Raw genomic sequence first — 19619 nt, forward strand, 5'->3', positions numbered from 1 at the left:
AAAGATTAACATAGGATTATGAAAGGTTCAATGAAAACAGGGCCCTTGACGGCATTAATAGAAGCTTTGGTTAAATTGTCTTTCATAACAAATAGACCTCTCAATAGTATCCTTTTTGACTTGGCATGTACGGCTCACTGATGATAGGGGTTTACAGGAGGCATGTACAGGCTCACTGATGATAGGGTTTTACAGGAGGAATGTACAGGCTCACTGATGATAGGGGCTTACAGGAGGAATGTACAGGCTCACTGATGATAGGGGTTTACAGGAGGAATGTACAGGCTCACTGATGATAGGGGTTTTACAGGAGGAATGTACTGCTCACTGATGATAGGAGTTTACAGGAGGCATGTACAGGTCTAAAATGGACAATTACATTTATTTATTAAACCTTTATTTAACTAGGTAAGTCAGTTAAGAACAAATTCTTGTTTACATTGATGGCCTACCCCCCCAACCAAACCCTAACCAGGACGACGCTGGGCCAATTGTGCAACGCCCTATGGGACTCCCAATCAGGGCTGGTTGTGATACAGCCTGGAATCGAACTAGGGTCTGTAGTGACGCCTCTAGCACTGAGATGCAGTGCCTTAGACCGCTGCCCTATGATTGTCCCAAAAATGGATTGTCGTAAAAAGTAAAACAAGTGTCAAACAGCCTTCCTCCCAAGGAGGTTTCTGTGTGAGAATTGCCAGAACAATCTGAGCTACCAGAAATGTTTTCCACCTACGCTGGCGTGGAATTGCCCTGATACTTACGTCAGAGACCACGTTGGCAGACAGAGTCGTGAACTCTGAAGAGGACGGTTTGGAAAGATCTGAGTTGAACGTCTGGTCGAGACTGAACTGAACCTTCAGGATTCCTTCACTAGAAGATGGAGGGTCAGTTGATGCAACAACAGGAGTGGTGGTGGTGACAGCTGCTGCAGGAGTGGTGGTTGTGACAGCTGCTGCAGGAGTGGTGGTGGTGGTTGTGACAGCTGCTGCAGGAGTGGTGGTGGTGACAGCTGCTGCAGGAGTGGTGGTGGTGACAGCTGCTGCAGGAGTGGTGGTGGTGACAGCTGCTGCAGGAGTGGTGGTGGTAGCAGCTGCTGCAGGAGTGGTGGTGGTGACAGCTGCTGCAGGAGTGGTGGTTGTGACAGCTGCTGCAGGAGTGGTGGTGGTGGTTGTGACAGCTGCTGCAGGAGTGGTGGTGGTGACAGCTGCTGCAGGAGTGGTGGTGGTGACAGCTGCTGCAGGAGTGGTGGTGGTGACAGCTGCTGCAGGAGTGGTGGTGGTAGCAGCTGCTGCAGGAGTGGTGGTGATGACAGCTGCTGCAGGAGTGGTGGTGATGACAGCTGCTGCAGGAGGAGTGGTGGTGGTGACAACATTAAGTCTGACATTTTAAATAGGAAATTTACTTGAGAAGTATTTTTTTAAACCTTTAATACACAACAAGTTTGCTGCAACTACAGGGGTATGAAATTAACGTCTATAGGCTGATAAGGACATAACCCTTTTTTCTGGCTGTAGTGGTAGAATGAGGCTGTGCATCCCCTCAAGACATATAGAACGTGTTTAACCTAATGAAAGGTTAACCACTAAGGAACACACACACACACACACACACACACACACACACACAGACACACACACACACACACACACACACACAGTGTATTACCTGCTAGCAGGAGGAGAATCATCAGAGGCTTCATATCCATGTCCTTTTATGTCTCTGTAGAGGTGAACCACACAACATCAATCATAAATGAACCCCATTGGATCTTCCATTAACAGCTGTTGAAGGATGATGTCATTGACCAACATTAATTAGAGATTAGTCAATATTCCAAAATCACATGATGTTCATTGATATTCAAAAAAGCAATCCCATAATACTTCCAGTTGTATTAACGGTATCCCTTATGTGTTTACCAGTGTTAAAGGAATTTAATATCTTGATGATAATAATCAATAATCAATTCGCCTTGACTAATGCCCAAGGTTTGTAAGACAATGGGTTATAATAATTAGGCAAGGACTCAGCTTTCTGCAAAAGGTTTCTGTAGCTTTATTCATGAGAACGTTCTGAGGTCAGGATAACAAAACAGTCATTATATAGTTCTTGCTAACTTACGCACATGCATTTACACACAAACTGTTGGTGACCTGCAACCCCCATAAACTTCTCACGCTGTTTATCACTATCCAGAGCTCAGCCTGTTCCTTTCCTTCAAGGTTAGGAACTCTCTGAAGCTTTTACTCCCTTGACCATCTGCCTCTCTATCTCTCTATACTAATTGCACACACACATTTCTTTCCCTCTCCAGTGGTTCCTGGACTTTCCGGAACTAATCAGACCAATCGATCCCTACATTGATCATTACATTGATTATTCATTAATAACCATGCCCCGTATGACTAATAATTCATCATGGTTTATTGATTCATTTACCTTTATTAGATAATTCTCTTATCAATAACCAACTCTTTAATTATTTCTAGATCAGTTTATTAAAGTCAAATAACAATTTACCCACGATGCACTGCGGTTTCGATCCTCTCGGGTGCATCTGCAACAGCCGAAAGTAGGACACCGACGTGGGGTTTTTCTCAGAGGTAAGAATCAGATCAACACGTCAGTCGGAAAAACAAACATGTATCTAAACTCCCATATATATATATATATATATCAAACTCAGGAATATAATATAATGAGTACACATTGTACAATCAATTAGCGAGAGAGAGCCTCAAATATTACATTTGTTTATATAAATATATATCAACTTTGTACACATCAAACAGGAACCAATTTGCCGGGGATTTCTAATAACAGACAGACAGGACCTAATAACAGACAACAGGACTGAATAACAGACAGACAGGACCTAATAACAGACAGACAGGACCTAATAACAGACAGACAGGACCTAATAACAGACAGACAGGACCTAATAACAGACAGACAGGACCTAATAACAGACAGACAGGACCTAATAACAGTCAGACAGGACCTAATAACAGACAGACAGGACCTAATTACAGACAGACAGGACCTGTTAACAGTCAGACAGGACCTAATAACAGACAGACAGGACCTAATAACAGACAGACAGGACCTAATAACAGTCAGACAGGACCTAATAACAGACAGACAGGACCTAATAACAGACAGACAGGACCTAATAACAGTCAGACAGGACCTAATAACAGTCAGACAGGACCTAATAACAGACAGACAGGACCTAATAACAGACAGACAGGACCTAATAACAGTCAGACAGGACCTAATAACAGTCAGACAGGACCTAATAACAGTCAGACAGGACCTAATAACAGACAGACAGGACCTAATAACAGTCAGACAGGACCTAATAACAGACAGACAGGACCTAATTACAGACAGACAGGACCTGTTAACAGTCAGACAGGACCTGTTAACAGTCAGACAGGACCTAATTACAGACAGACAGGACCTAACAGACAGACAGGACCTAATAACAGACAGACAGGACCTAATAACAGACAGACAGGACCTCATAACAGTCAGACAGGACCTAATAACAGTCAGACAGGACCTAATGACAGACAGACAGGACCTAATAACAGTCAGACAGGACCTCATAACAGTCAGACAGGACCTCATAACAGTCAGACAGGACCTAATAACAGACAGACAGGACCTAATAAAAGACAGACAGGACCTAGTAACAGACAGACAGGACCTAATTACAGACAGACAGGACCTAATAACAGACAGACAGGACCTCATAACAGACAGACAGGACCTCATAACAGTCAGACAGGACCTAATAACAGTCAGACAGGACCTCATAACAGTCAGACAGGACCTAATAAAAGACAGACAGGACCTAATAACAGACAGACTCTTAGAAATATAATCCTTTATTCCACATATGCACACACAGAGACAGACGCCCCCGGTACCGTTCAACGACAGCAGCACCAAAAACCACAACAAGACTAAATAAAACACACGGTGGTCAGAGATAACAACAATCCATCCCTCTTCTTCTCTCTCTCTCCCCTTCTTCTTCTTCTTCCGTGGTTTTCTTCAGGCTGAGGTGAGTTGGTCCAGGTTTTCGTGGGAGCGGCTGGAGAGGTGAGCCTCCAGGATCTCTCCGAACAAGCCCCTCTTCAGCAGGCTGTAGGCCATGGGCAGCAGCTGTCTGATCACCTTGTAGAAGTACTGGGGGACACAGGAAACTGGGGGTCAGACAGACACACAATGGAAGACAGGAAACAGAGTCTGGAAGACAGGAAACAGAGAGTCAAGACAGACACACAATGGAAGACAGGAAACAGAGTGTGGAAGACAGGAAACAGAGAGTCAAGACAGACACACAATGGAAGACAGGAAACAGAGTCTGGAAGACAGGAAACAGAGAGTCAAGACAGACACACAATGGAAGACAGGAAACAGAGAGACAGACACACAATGGAAGACAGGAAACAGAGTCTGGAAGACAGGAAACAGAGAGTCAAGACAGACACACAATGGAAGACAGGAAACAGAGTCTGGAAGACAGGAAACAGAGAGTCAAGACAGACACACAATGGAAGACAGGAAACAGAGTCTGGAAGACAGGAAACAGAGAGTCAAGACAGACACACAATGGAAGACAAGAAACAGAGTCTGGAAGACAGGAAACAGAGAGTCAAGACAGACACACAATGGAAGACAGGAAACAGAGAGTCAGACAGACACACAATGGAAGACAGGAAACAGAGAGACAGACAGACACACAATGGAAGACAGGAAACAGAGTCTGGAAGACAGGAAACAGAGTCAGACAGACACACAATGGAAGACAGGAAACAGAGAGACAGACAGACACACAATGGAAGACAGGAAACAGAGTCTGGAAGACAGGAAACAGAGAGACAGACAGACACACAATGGAAGACAGGAAACAGAGAGACAGACAGACACAATGGAAGACAGGAAACAGAGTCTGGAAGACAGGAAACAGAGAGTCAAGACAGACACACAATGGAAGACAGGAAACAGAGTCTGGAAGACAGGAAACAGAGAGTCAAGACAGACACACAATGGAAGACAGGAAACAGAGTCTGGAAGACAGGAAACAGAGAGTCAGACAGACACACAATGGAAGACAGGAAACAGAGTCTGGAAGACAGGAAACAGAGAGTCGTTGGTGGCTCTACACTGAGATCTGTATCAGTGTGTTGACGTGCCATTTTCCGTGGAGAACAGGTGTTGAAGTGTGTGTGTGTGCGTACGTGCGATCCGTAGCAGAAGAGGTCGATGCCCAGCTCCAGCCCCATGCCGTAGTCACACTCATCGTTAGCGAACTGGACGAAGGTCATGATCTCTTGCAGAGGCCCAAAAGCCTTCATCCTGTCTTCATCGGACCTGGCCTCTGCTATAGCCTTACACAGCTTCTTCAGACTGGCTACACACACACACACACACACACACACACACACACACACCCACACACACACACACACACACACACACACACACACACACACACACACACACACACACACACACACACACACACACACACACACACACACACACACACACACACAAAGTTTTTCTGAAACCTGTTCCACATTCCATTCAACTTCTCCAGGGATAATAATTAGAGCGTTCTAGAGTATTCTACAGCGGTATGGGGTGGTTCTAGAGTATTTGAGTGGTTCTAGAGTATTCTACAGCGGTATGGAGTGTTCTGGAGTATTCGACTAGTTCCAGAGTATTCTACAGTGGTATGGCGTGTTCTGGAGTATTCTACAGTGGTATGGAGTGTTCTGAGGTATTCTACAGTGGTATGGCCTGTTCTAGAGTATTCTACAGCGGTACGGAGTGTTCTGGAGTATTCGAGTGGTTCTACAGTATTCTACAGCGGTATGGAGTGTTCTGGAGTATTCAAGTTGTTCTAGAGTATTCTACAGTGGTATGGCGTGTTCTGGAGTATTCGAGTGGTTCTAGAGTATTCTACAGTGGAATAGAGTGTTCTAGAGTATTCTACAGTGGAATGGAGTGTTCTAGAATATTCTACAGTGGTATGGAGTGTTCTGGAGTATTGGAGCGGTTCTACAGTATTCTACTTGTAGTGTAGACCTTTGCATAGGGTAAATATATTATAAACAAATTATGTTCTGGCCCACTGACTACGAGCTGCCAAAAACATTGGCCCGAGACCAAACCTAGTTACCGCTGTTCTAGAGTTGTTCTAGAGTTGTTCTAGAGTCTTACCGTCTGTCTCTGGCAGCTCCCGGTAACCAACGGCATTCTGGTCAACAGGCACCACCAGGCCCGCTCCATGGAAGGTCTTGGTCACAACCTGGACACGGACAGGGGGCAGTTAGACCTTCTAGAACCGTCTCAGTACTGGGGGGGTTACCTTCTAGAACCGTCTCAGTACTGGGGGGGTTACCTTCTAGAACCATCTCAGTACTGGGGGGGTTACCTTCTAGAACCATCTCAGTACTGGGGGGGTTACCTTCTAGAACCATCTCAGAACGAGGGGGGGTTACCTTCTAGAACCATCTCAGTACTGGGGGGGTTACCTTCTAGAACCATCTCAGTACTGGGGGGGGTTACCTTCTAGAACCATCTCAGTACTGGGGGGGGTTACCTTCTAGAACCATCTCAGTACTGGGGGGGTTACCTTCTAGAACCATCTCAGTACTGGGGGGGGTTACCTTCTAGAACCATCTCAGAACGAGGGGGGTTACCTTCTAGAACCATCTCAGTACTCACGTACTGGGGGGGTTACCTTCTAGAACCATCTCAGTACTGGGGGGGTTACCTTCTAGAACCATCTCAGTACTGGGGGGGGTTACCTTCTAGAACCATCTCAGTACTGGGGGGGTTACCTTCTAGAACCATCTCAGTACTGGGGGGGTTACCTTCTAGAACCATCTCAGAACGAGGGGGGTTACCTTCTAGAACCATCTCAGAACGAGGGGGGGTTACCTTCTAGAACCATCTCAGTACTGGGGGGGTTACCTTCTAGAACCATCTCAGTACTGGGGGGTTACCTTCTAGAACCATCTCAGTACTGGGGGGGTTACCTTCTAGAACCATCTCAGAACGAGGGGGGGTTACCTTCTAGAACCATCTCAGAACGAGGGGGGTTACCTTCTAGTACCATCTCAGAACGAGGGGGGGTTACCTTCCAGTACCATCTCAGAACGAGGGGGGTTACCTTCTAGAACCATCTCAGAACGAGGGGGGGTTACCTTCTAGAACCATCTCAGAACGAGGGGGGTTACCTTCTAGAACCATCTCAGTACTGGGGGGGTTACCTTCTAGAACCATCTCAGTACTGGGGGGGTTACCTTCTAGAACCATCTCAGTACTGGGGGGGTTACCTTCTAGAACCATCTCAGTACTGGGGGGGTTACCTTCTAGAACCATCTCAGTACTGGGGGGGTTACCTTCTAGAACCATCTCAGAACGAGGGGGGGTTACCTTCTAGAACCATCTCAGAACGAGGGGGGTTACCTTCTAGAACCATCTCAGAACGAGGGGGGGTTACCTTCTAGAACCATCTCAGAACGAGGGGGGTTACCTTCTAGAACCATCTCAGAACGAGGGGGGGGTTACCTTCTAGAACCATCTCAGAACGAGGGGGGGTTACCTTCTAGAACCATCTCAGAACGAGGGGGGGTTACCTTCTAGAACCATCTCAGAACGAGGGGGGGTTACCTTCTAGTCCATCTGGGGGGGTTACCTTCTAGAACCATCTCAGAACGAGGGGGGGTTACCTTCTAGAACCATCTCAGTACTGGGGGGGGGTTACCTTCTAGAACCATCTCAGTACTGGGGGGGTTACCTTCTAGAACCATCTCAGTACTGGGGGGGTTACCTTCTAGAACCATCTCAGAACGAGGGGGGGTTACCTTCTAGAACCATCTCAGAACGAGGGGGGGTTACCTTCTAGAACCATCTCAGAACGAGGGGGGGTTACCTTCTAGAACCATCTCAGAACGAGGGGGGGTTACCTTCTAGAACCATCTCAGAACGAGGGGGGGTTACCTTCTAGAACCATCTCAGAACGAGGGGGGGGTTACCTTCTAGAACCATCTCAGAACGAGGGGGGGGTTACCTTCTAGAACCATCTCAGAACGAGGGGGGGGTTACCTTCTAGAACCATCTCAGAACGAGGGGGGGGTTACCTTCTAGAACCATCTCAGAACGAGGGGGGGGTTACCTTCTAGAACCATCTCAGAACGAGGGGGGGTTACCTTCTAGAACCATCTCAGAACGAGGGGGGGGTTACCTTCTAGAACCATCTCAGAACGAGGGGGGGTTACCTTCTTGTCTCTCTGCTTCATGCCTTTGGTCTTCTGCTCCAGGGAGAAGCCCAGAGACTCCGCCCTCTCTCTTAACTCCTCCCCCAGGTTAACCAGAGCCCTGCCCTCTTCCTTACGCCCGCCCCTCTCCTTCCTCTTCCTACCCAGAAACAGACTGAAGGAGAGGGAAGAGGAGGGAGAGATAGAGAAGGAGGGAGAGTTTGGGCAGAGATAGGAGGAGAGAGAAGGGGGACAGTGAGGGAGGAGAGAGCGAGGGAGGGTTCGGTGAGGGAGGGGAGAGCGAGGGAGGTAACGGTGAGGGGGGAGAGCGAGGGAGGTAACGGTGAGGGAGGAGAGAGCGAAGGAGGTGCCGGTGAGGGAGGAGGGAGCGAGGGAGAGTGCCGGTGAGGGAGGAGAGAGCGAGGGAGGTGACGGTGAGGGAGAAGAGAGCGAGGGGGGTGACAGTGAGGGTGGAGAGAGCGAGGGAGGGAACGGTGAGGGAGGGAGAGAGAGCGAGGGACGGAACGGTGAGGGAGGAGAGAGAGCGAGGGAGGACCGGTGAGGGAGGAAAGAGCGAGGGAGCGGAAGGTGAGGGAGGGAGAGAGAGCGAAGGGACGGTGAGTGAGGAGAGAGAGCGAGGGAGGACGCGGTGAGGGAGGAGAGAGGTAAAATGGTAGAGAGAGAAGAGATGGTGAGAAAAAGTGAATAAATCTTGATAAGCATTGTGAGTAATCTCTTCCACATCAACCAGTGGATTCTCTTGTCGTTGTGTTAGTTCAGTTGAATTGGTCCATGTTGTTGCTCGTGTGTTAGTTAATGAAGGACACTCACTGGACAGCAGCAAACACGTTGTCCCCCATCTGAGTGATGGTACAGCCCTTCCTGGCTTCATTCTCCCCTAGAAACACAGGCAGGGAGTCCGGACTATCTCTGAAAAATAGAGGTGGAGATTAATACGGCCATGTTGGAACGGGACGCTGTTCCTCTCTGGAAAATAGTAACCCCTTCCTGTAGTTACCTGTAGTAAACCCTACCTGTAGTAACCCCTACCTGTAGTAACCCCTACCTGTAGTAAACCCTACCTGTAGTAACCCCTACCTGTAGTAACCCCTACCTGTAGTAACCCCTACCTGTAGTAAACCCTACCTGTAGTAACCCCTACCTGTAGTAAACCCTACCTGTAGTAACCCCTACCTGTAGTAACCCCTACCTGTAGTAACCCCTACCTGTAGTAACCCCTACCTGTAGTAACCTGTAGTTACCCCTACCTGTAGTAACCCCTACCTGTAGTAACCCCTACCTGTAGTATACCTGTAGTAACCCCTACCTGTAGTAACCCCTACCTGTAGTAACCCCTACCTGTAGTAACCCCTACCTGTAGTAACCCCTACCTGTAGTAACCCCTACCTGTAGTAACCCCTACCTGTAGTAACCCCTACCTGTAGTAACCCCTACCTGTAGTAAACCCTACCTGTAGTAACCCCTACCTGTAGTAACCCCTACCTGTAGTAACCCCTACCTGTAGTAACCTGTAGTTACCCCTACCTGTAGTAACCCCTACCTGTAGTAACCCCTACCTGTAGTAACCTGTAGTAACCCCTACCTGTAGTAACCCCTACCTGTAGTAACCCCTACCTGTAGTAACCTGTAGTAACCCCTACCTGTAGTAACCCCTACCTGTAGTAACCCCTACCTGTAGTAACCCCTACCTGTAGTAACCCCTACCTGTAGTAACCCCTACCTGTAGTAACCCCTACCTGTAGTAACCCCTACCTGTAGTAACCTGTAGTTACCCCTACCTGTAGTAACCCCTACCTGTAGTAACCTGTAGTAACCCCTACCTGTAGTAACCCCTACCTGTAGTTACCTGTAGTAACCCCTACCTGTAGTAACCCCTACCTGTAGTAACCCCTACCTGTAGTAACCTGTAGTAACCCCTACCTGTAGTAACCCCTACCTGTAGTAACCCCTACCTGTAGTTACCTGTAGTAACCCCTACCTGTAGTAACCCCTACCTGTAGTAACCCCTACCTGTAGTAACCTGTAGTAACCCCTACCTGTAGTAACCCCTACCTGTAGTAACCTGTAGTAACCCCTACCTGTAGTAACCCCTACCTGTAGTAACCTGTAGTAACCCCTACCTGTAGTAACCCCTACCTGTAGTAACCCCTACCTGTAGTAACCCCTACCTGTAGTAACCCCTACCTGTAGTAACCCCTACCTGTAGTAACCCCTACCTGTAGTAACCCCTACCTGTAGTTACCTGTAGTTACCCCTACCTGTAGTAACCCCTACCTGTAGTTACCTGTAGTAACCCCTACCTGTAGTAACCCCTACCTGTAGTAACCTGTAGTAACCCCTACCTGTAGTAACCCTACCTGTAGTAACCCCTACCTGTAGTAACCTGTAGTAATCCCTACCTGTAGTAACTCCCTACCTGTAGTAACCCCTACCTGTAGTAACCCCTACCTGTAGTAACCTGTAGTAACCCCTACCTGTAGTAACCCCTACCTGTAGTAACCCCTACCTGTAGTAACCCCTACCCGTAGTAACCCCCACCTGTAGTAACTCCTACCTGTAGTAACCCTACCCTACCTGTAGTAACCTGTAGTAACCCCTACCTGTAGTAACCTGTAGTAACCCCTACCTGTAGTAACCTGTAGTAACCCCTACCTGTAGTAACCCCTACCTGTAGTTACCTGTAGTACCCCTACCTGTAGTAACCCCTACCTGTAGTAACCCCTACCTGTAGTTACCTGTAGTAACCCCTACCTGTAGTAACCCCTACCTGTAGTAACCCCTACCTGTAGTTACCTGTAGTTACCCCTACCTGTAGTAACCCCTACCTGTAGTAACCTGTAGTAACCCCTACCTGTAGTAACCCCTACCTGTAGTAACCTGTAGTAACCTGTAGTAATCCCTACCTGTAGTAACCCCTACCTGTAGTAACCCCTACCTGTAGTAACCCCTACCCGTAGTAACCCCTACCTGTAGTAACCTGTAGTAACCCCTACCTGTAGTAACCCCTACCTGTAGTAACCCCTACCTGTAGTTACCTGTAGTTACCCCTATCTGTAGTAACCCCTACCTGTAGTTACCTGTAGTAACCCCTACCTGTAGTAACCCCTACCTGTAGTAACCTGTAGTAACCCCTACCTGTAGTAACCTGTAGTAACCCCTACCTGTAGTAACCTGTAGTAATCCCTACCTGTAGTAATCCCTACCTGTAGTAACCCCTACCTGTAGTAACCCCTACCTGTAGTAACCCCTACCTGTAGTAACCCCTACCCGTAGTAACCCCTACCCGTAGTAACCCCTACCTGTAGTAACTCCTACCTGTAGTAACTCCTACCTGTAGTAACCTGTAGTAACCCCTACCTGTAGTAACCTGTAGTAACCCCTACCTGTAGTAACCTGTAGTAACCCCTACCTGTAGTAATCCCTACCTGTAGTAACCCCTACCTGTAGTAACCCCTACCGTAGTAACCTGTAGTACCCCTACCTGTAGTAACCTGTAGTAACCCGTAGTAACCCCTACCTGTAGTAACCCCTACCTGTAGTAACCCCTACCTGTAGTAACCCAGGTGTAGCAGGTCGGCTGCGTTCCCTTGTAGTACGGTCTGGTACTCCGGAGGGTCGTAGAAGTACCTCCAGTGAAGGTGGTAGTTGGGCTGAGGGTCGGCTGAGCTACGGTGGGCCTCCGCCAGGATGTCGAACGGGCCAACCAACCTCAAACCCAGAGTTTCCTTCAGCGCGTCTAGAGAGGGGACAGGAGAATTATATGTGGTCGATATGATCCTTGTTTACACAGAGTACAGACAGGACTGACTGGAGTGATGCTGGCTGTGGGTTAGTGTTATAGACAGGACTGACTGGAGTGATGCTGGCTGTGGGTTAGTGTTATAGACAGGACTGACTGGAGTGATGCTGGCTGTGGGTTAGTGTTATAGACAGGACTGACTGGAGTGATGCTGGCTGTGGGTTAGTGTTATAGACAGGACTGACTGGAGTGATGCTGGCTGTGGGTTAGTGTTATAGATAGGACTGACTGGAGTGATGCTGGCTGTGGGTTAGTGTTATAGACAGGACTGACTGGAGTGATGCTGGCTGTGGGTTAGTGTTATAGACAGGACTGACTGGAGTGATGCTGGCTGTGGGTTAGTGTTATAGACAGGACTGACTGGAGTGATGCTGGCTGTGGGTTAGTGTTATAGACAGGACTGACTGGAGTGATGCTGGCTGTGGGTTAGTGTTATAGACAGGACTGACTGGAGTGATGCTGGCTGTGGGTTAGTGTTATAGACAGGACTGACTGGAGTGATGCTGGCTGTGGGTTAGTGTTATAGACAGGACTGACTGGAGTGATGCTGGCTGTGGGTTAGTGTTATAGACAGGACTGACTGGAGTGATGCTGGCTGTGGGTTAGTGTTATAGACAGATAGCTGGTTGGGGCTGGTTGTGGGTGAGTGAGTGAGTGGGTAACCTACCCCGAGGGTTGTCAGGGCTGGTTATGGGTGGGTGAGTGAGTGGGTAACCTACCCTGAGGGTTGTCGGGGCTGGTTGTGGGTGAGTGAGTGGGTAACCTACCCCGAGGGTTGTCGGGGCTGGTTGTGGGTGAGTGAGTGGGTAACCTACCCCGAGGGTGTCAGGGCTGGTTGTGGGTGGGTGAGTGGGTAATCTACCCCGAGGGTTGTCAGGGCTGGTTGTGGGTGAGTGAGTGGGTAACCTACCCCGGGGCTGGTTGTGGGTGGGTGAGTGAGTGGGTAACCTACCCCGGGGCTGGTTGTGGGTGGGTGGGTAACCTACCCCGGGGGTTGTCGGGGCTGGTTGTGGGTGAGTGAGTGGGTAACCTACCCCGGGGGTTGTCAGGGCTGGTTGTGGGTGAGTGGGTGGGTAACCTACCCCGGGGCTGGTTGTGGGTGGGTGAGTGAGTAGGTAACCTACCCCAGGGCTGGTTGTGGGTGAGTGGGTAACCTACCCCGGGGGTTGTCGGGGCTGGTTATGGGTGAGTGAGTGAGTGAGTGGGTAACCTACCCCGGGGGTTGTCAGGGCTGGTTGTGGGTGAGTGGGTGGGTAACCTACCCCGGGGGTTGTCAGGGCTGGTTGTGGGTGAGTGGGTGGGTAACCTACCCCGGGGGTTGTCAGGGCAGGTTGTGGGTGGGTGGGTAACCTACCCCGGGGGTTGTCGGGGCTGGTTATGGGTGAGTGAGTGAGTGGGTAACCTACCCCGGGGGTTGTCAGGGCTGGTTGTGGGTGAGTGGTTGGGTAACCTACCCCGGGGGTTGTCGGGGCTGGTTGTGGGTGAGTGGGTGGGTAACCTACCCCGGGGGTTGTCGGGGCTGGTTGTGGGTGGGTGAGTGGGTAACCTACCCCGGGGGTTGTCAGGGCTGGTTGTGGGTGAGTGGGTGGGTAACCTACCCCGGGGCTGGTTTGGGTGAGTGAGTGAGTGGGTAACCTACCCCGGGGCTGGTTGTGGGTGAGGTGGGTAACCTACCCCGGGGGTTGTCGGGGCTGGTTGTGGGTGAGTGGGTGGGTAACCTACCCCGGGGGTTGTCAGGGCTGGTTGTGGGTGAGTGAGTGGGTAACCTACCCCGGGGGTTGTCGGGGCTGGTTGTGGGTGAGTGAGTGAGTGGTGGTAACCTACCCCGGGGGTTGTCAGGGCTGGTTGTGGGTGAGTGGGTGGGTAACCTACCCCGGGGGTCGTCGGGGCTGGTTGTGGGTGAGTGGGTGGGTAACCTACCCCGGGGGTTGTCGGGGCTGGTTATGGGTGGGTGAGTGGGTAACCTACCCCGGGGGTTGTCGGGGCTGGTTGTGGGTGAGTGAGTGGGTGGGTAACCTACCCCGGGGGTTGTCGGGGCTGGTTGTGGGTGAGTGAGTGGGTGGGTAACCTACCCCGGGGGTTGTCGGGGCTGAGCGAAGAGCAGAAGTCCCAGAAGAGATAAAAGTCTTCGGGCATCTTCAGTTTATAGAGTCTCTCCACCTCCTCCCTCAGTCTGGCAGGAACCTCAGTCGTCGTCCTCGGTCCTTCTGTCGGCGCCTCTGACCGGGCTTTCTTCCTCAACTCCCCGTCGGCACAATCCGACTCCTAAACAACAACAACGTCGGTGAAATTAAATTCACTCGCTGGTGTAAACAGTTAACGTTCCACAGCCCGGGCTTCAGTCAAGTTTAAAGATTGCGGGTTTGATAACTGGGTGTATTCATTAGACACCAAACTGAATCGACAGACTGAGAAAAGGGGGGGGGACTACCAGGGAAGATATAAATAACATGAATAGAGAAGATGTGATTACTTATTCTACATGTCTGTTCTACATAGCATATTTCTATATCTTTATGTTACAAAAACGTTTGAGTCCTGTTGAAACGCGCCCTGGATTTACAATGAAGAAAAGCTATAGTTTTCCGTTGCAAATCGTTTTGCCTACGGTGTGTCCTAATGAACGTTACCCTGAACAAGTCGCTCTGCAACAACAACAAAAACACAAACGATGGTATACCGTCAATGGACGGTAACTTCATTATACTAAATATAAATGATGATATCTTGGGGAAAACTGTAATATAAACCGAAGCAGGACCATTAAGCTAAATCATGTAGATGCCATAGTGGCCCATCCGTGCTTTGTAACGTTACAAAGAAGACAAATACTCCCTCTGTTGCATGGCTAAAAACCCATCCTATCATTGCTCCGACAAAAAAAAAAAAAAATATATATATATATATATCGCTTGTAAACATGTTGGCTTTATGATACTGTGACAATACCTGGGGAGTAGATTTAGTTTTTCGTTTTCCGCGCCCTGTCATGTTATTTATTTTTCCTCCTCTCCCGTTCGACAGCAAACAAGCGCACATCCGTGTAGCTAACGACAAAAAACACATTAGGGCCTTCTGGAATTGGGGGAGTAAATGTACAGCGCCGCCTAGAGGAGAGGAGGACGCATTGCGTCCCAGCGATCCATAGCTGAGACAGGCGGTGGGATAAATACCCCGATCGGTATACATCAGTAAAAATATATATTTGTTTAAATACCTTCATAGAAATTGACTCAAGTGAAATTCACCCGGTAAAATACTACTTGAGTAAAAGTCTAAAAGTATTTGGTTTTAAAATATACTTATGTATCAAAAGTAAAAGTATGAATAATGTAAAATGTCTTATATTAATAAGCAAACCAGATTGCACAATTTTCTTTCATGTACGGATAGCCAGGGTTACACGCCAATACTCAGATATAATTTACAAAGGAAGTATTTGTGTTTAGTGAGTCTGACAGATCAGAGGCAGTAGGGACGACCAGGGATGTTCTCTGTTTAGTGAGTCCTCCAGATCAGAGGCAGTAGAGATGACCAGGGATGTTCTCTGTTTAGTGAGTCCTCCAGATCAGAGGCAGTAGGGATGACCAGGGATGTTCTCTTGATAAGTGTGTGAATTGGACCATTTTTCTGTCCTGCTAAACATTCAAAATATAACGTGTACTTTTGGGTGTCAGGGAAATTCTATGGAGTAAAAAGTCCATTATTTTCTTTAGGAATGTCATCTCTGTATACCTGTCGCAAGACCCACTGGTTATAAAACCCTCTTAGGCCTCACTCACCCCCCTATCTGAGATATCTACTGCAGCCCTCATCCTCCACATACAACACCCGTTCTGCCAGTCACATTCTGTTAAAGGTCCCCAAAGCACACACATCCCTGGGTCACTCCTCTTTTCAGTTCGCTGCAGCCGGCGACTGGAACGAGCTGCAACAAACACTCAAACTGGACAGTTTTATCTCCATCTCTTCATTCAAAGACTCAAATCATGGACTCTCTTACTGACAGTTGTGGCTGCTTTGTGTGATGTATTGTTGTCTCTACCTTCTTTGACCCTTTGTGCTGTTGTCTGTGGCCCAATAATGTTTGTACCATGTTTTGTGCTGCGACCATGTTGTCATGTTGTGTTGCTACCATGCTGTGTTGTCATGTTGTGCTGCTACCATGCTGTGTTGTCATGTTGTGTTTCTACCATGCTGTGTTGTCATGTTGTGTTGCTACCATGTTGTTGTCATGTTGTGTTTCTACCATGCTGTGTTGTCATGTTGTGTTGCTACCATGCTGTGTTGTCATGTTGTGTTGCTACCATGTTGTTGTCATGTTGTGTTTCTACCATGCTGTGTTGTCATGTGTTTCTACCATGCTGTGTTGTCATGTTGTGTTGCTACCATGTTGTTGTCATGTTGTGTTTCTACCATGCTGTGTTGTAATGTTGTGTTGCTACCATGCTTTGTTGTCATGTTGTGTTGCTACCATGTTGTTGTCATGTTGTGTTGCTACCATGCTGTGTTGTCATGTTGTGTTGCTACCATGCTGTGTTGTCATGTTGTGTTGCTACCATGCTGTGTTGTCATGTTGTGTTGCTACCATGCTGTGTTGTCATGTTGTGTTGCTACCATGCTGTGTTGTCATGTTGTGTTACTACCATGCTGTGTTGTCATGTTGTGTTACTACCATGCTGTGTTGTCATGTTGTGTTACTACCATGCTGTGTTGTCATGTGTTTCTACCATGCTGTGTTGTCATGTTGTGTTGCTACCATGTTGTTGTCATGTTGTGTTTCTACCATGCTGTGTTGTAATGTTGTGTTGCTACCATGCTTTGTTGTCATGTTGTGTTGCTACCATGTTGTTGTCATGTTGTGTTGCTACCATGTTGTTGTCATGTTGTGTTGCTACCATGCTGTGTTGTCATGTTGTGTTTCTACCATGCTGTGTTGTCATGTTGTGTTACTACCATGCTGTGTTGTCATGTTGTGTTACTACCATGCTGTGTTGTCATGTTGTGTTACTACCATGCTGTGTTGTCATGTGTTGCTGCCATGCTGTGTTGTCATGTTGTGTTACTACCATGCTGTGTTGTCATGTTGTGTTTCTACCATGCTGTGTTGTCATGTGTTGCTACCATGCTGTGTTGTCATGTTGTGTTACTACCATGCTGTGTTGTCATGTTGTGTTACTACCATGCTGTGTTGTCATGTTGTGTTACTACCATGCTGTGTTGTCATGTTGTGTTGCTACCATGCTGTGTTGTCATGTGTTGCTGCCATGCTGTGTTGTCATGTTGTGTTACTACCATGCTGTGTTGTCATGTTGTGTTACTACCATGCTGTGTTGTCATGTTGTGTTGCTACCATGCTGTGTTGTCATGTTGTGTTGCTACCATGCTGTGTTGTCATGTGTTGCTGCCATGCTGTGTTGTCATGTTGTGTTACTACCATGCTGTGTTGTCATGTTGTGTTACTACCATGCTGTGTTGTCATGTTGTGTTGCTACCATGCTGTGTTGTCATGTGTTGCTACCATGCTGTGTTGTCATGTTGTGTTACTACCATGCTGTGTTGTCATGTTGTGTTGCTACCATGCTGTGTTGTCATGTGTTGCTGCCATGCTGTGTTGTCATGTTGTGTTGCTACCATGCTGTGTTGTCATGTTGTGTTACTACCATGCTGTGTTGTCATGTTGTGTTGCTACCATGCTGTGTTGTCATGTTGTGTTACTACCATGCTGTGTTGTCATGTGTTTCTACCATGCTGTGTTGTCATGTTGTGTTACTACCATGCTGTGTTGTCATGTGTTTCTACCATGCTGTGTTGTCATGTTGTGTTGCTATCATGTTGTTGTCATGTTGTGTTACTACCATGCTGTGTTGTCATGTGTTGCTGCCATGCTGTGTTGTCATGTTGTGTTGCTGCCTTGCTGTGTTGTTGTCTTAGGTCTCTCTTTATGTAGTGTTGTGTTGTCTCTCTTGTCATGATGTGGACACTGTTCCAGCAGGAGGCCTTTTTGCTTTCTGGCAAGCCGTCATTGTAAATAAGAATTTGTTCTTAACTGACTAGTTAAATAAAGGTTAAATAAAAATATACATAAAAATGTAGTGACGTAAAAGCTGTCAAAAATACAAATAGCAAAGTACAGGTATCCCCCAAAAACTTCTTAAAGTAGTACTTTATAGTAATTTTACTTAAGTACTTTACACCACTGGTACAGACATGGATTTTTCATAGTGTTGATGTCTTTGCCATTATTCTACAATGTAGAAAATAGTTTAAAAAAAATAAAGAAAATCCCTTGAATGAGTAGGTGTGTCCAAACTATTGACTGGGTCTCTTTTACAGATGGGACCTGCATAAATACATAACATCAAACATGTACAAAATTAGAAAAACAAATGAAGAAAAACAGACATCAACATAGATAATAATTTTTCTGAATTGACCAAGGAGGACCAGACCATGTCTTTTGAGAGAGCTTTATAATTTGTTCCATATTAGGGGTGCATAAAAAGTAAAATCAGCTTTACCCAACTCTGTGGAGACCGAAGGGGCGTCCAGTGTTAACCAAGGCTGAGACCAGGTTCGGTCATTTGGAAGTCTAAGTTGAATTCATGATGATAGATACATGGGAAGTTTCTGCCTGAGTGATTTGTAAATAAACACAAGAGAATGCTGCTCTCTCCTTACATACAAAGAGGCCCAACCCACTTTTTGATACAAAACACAATGGTGAGTTCTAGAACCATCACCAGTTATAAACCTAAGGACACAATGGTGAGTTCTAGAACCATCACCAGTTATAAACCTAAGGACATAATGGTGAGTTCTAGAACCATCAGCAGTAATAAACCTAAGGACATAATGGTGAGTTCTAGAACCATCACCAGTAATTAACCTAAGGGTACAATGGTGAGTTCTAGAACCATCACCAGTAATAAACCTAAGGGCACAATGGTGAGTTCTAGAACCATCACCAGTAATAAACCTAAGGACACAATGGTGAGTTCTAGAACCATCCCCAGTAATAAACCTAAGGACACAATGGTGAGTTCTAGAACCATCACCAGTTATAAACCTAAGGACACAATGGTGAGTTCTAGAACCATCACCAGTTATAAACCTAAGGACACAATGGTGAGTTCTAGAACCATCCCCAGTAATTAACCTAAGGACACAATGGTGAGTTCTAGAACCATCACCAGTTATAAACCTAAGGACACAATGGTGAGTTCTAGAACCATCCCCAGTAATAAACCTAAGGACACAATGGTGAGTTCTAGAACCATCCCCAGTAATAAACCTAAGGACACAATGGTGAGTTCTAGAACCATCACCAGTTATAAACCTAAGGACACAATGGTGAGTTCTAGAACCATCACCAGTTATAAACCTAAGGACACAATGGTGAGTTCTAGAACCATCCCCAGTAATTAACCTAAGGACACAATGGTGAGTTCTAGAACCATCAGCAGTAATACATATCATTTGCAAAAAACACGGTTAGTCAGGATAAGGTCAAT

The 19619-nt window shown here is 47.4% G+C and overlaps 1 protein-coding gene across 1 annotated transcript; it reads right to left on the minus strand.

Annotated features, from left to right (window-relative positions):
* Window positions 1-3880: 3880 nt before the first annotated feature.
* On the minus strand, window positions 3881-15142 carry hpf1 (histone PARylation factor 1). Its single transcript, NM_001141591.2, is given in 8 exon segments — window positions 3881-4197; window positions 5253-5425; window positions 6241-6328; window positions 8307-8460; window positions 9117-9215; window positions 11856-12042; window positions 14178-14370; window positions 15055-15142. Coding segments are annotated over 8 exon segments (1071 nt in total). The 5' UTR covers window positions 15097-15142; the 3' UTR covers window positions 3881-4062.
* Window positions 15143-19619: the final 4477 nt, after the last annotated feature.

The sequence above is a fragment of the Salmo salar genome, chromosome 04 (assembly GCF_965601325.2).
Source record: "Salmo salar chromosome 04, fSalSal1, whole genome shotgun sequence".
Lineage (NCBI taxonomy): Eukaryota > Metazoa > Chordata > Actinopteri > Salmoniformes > Salmonidae > Salmo > Salmo salar.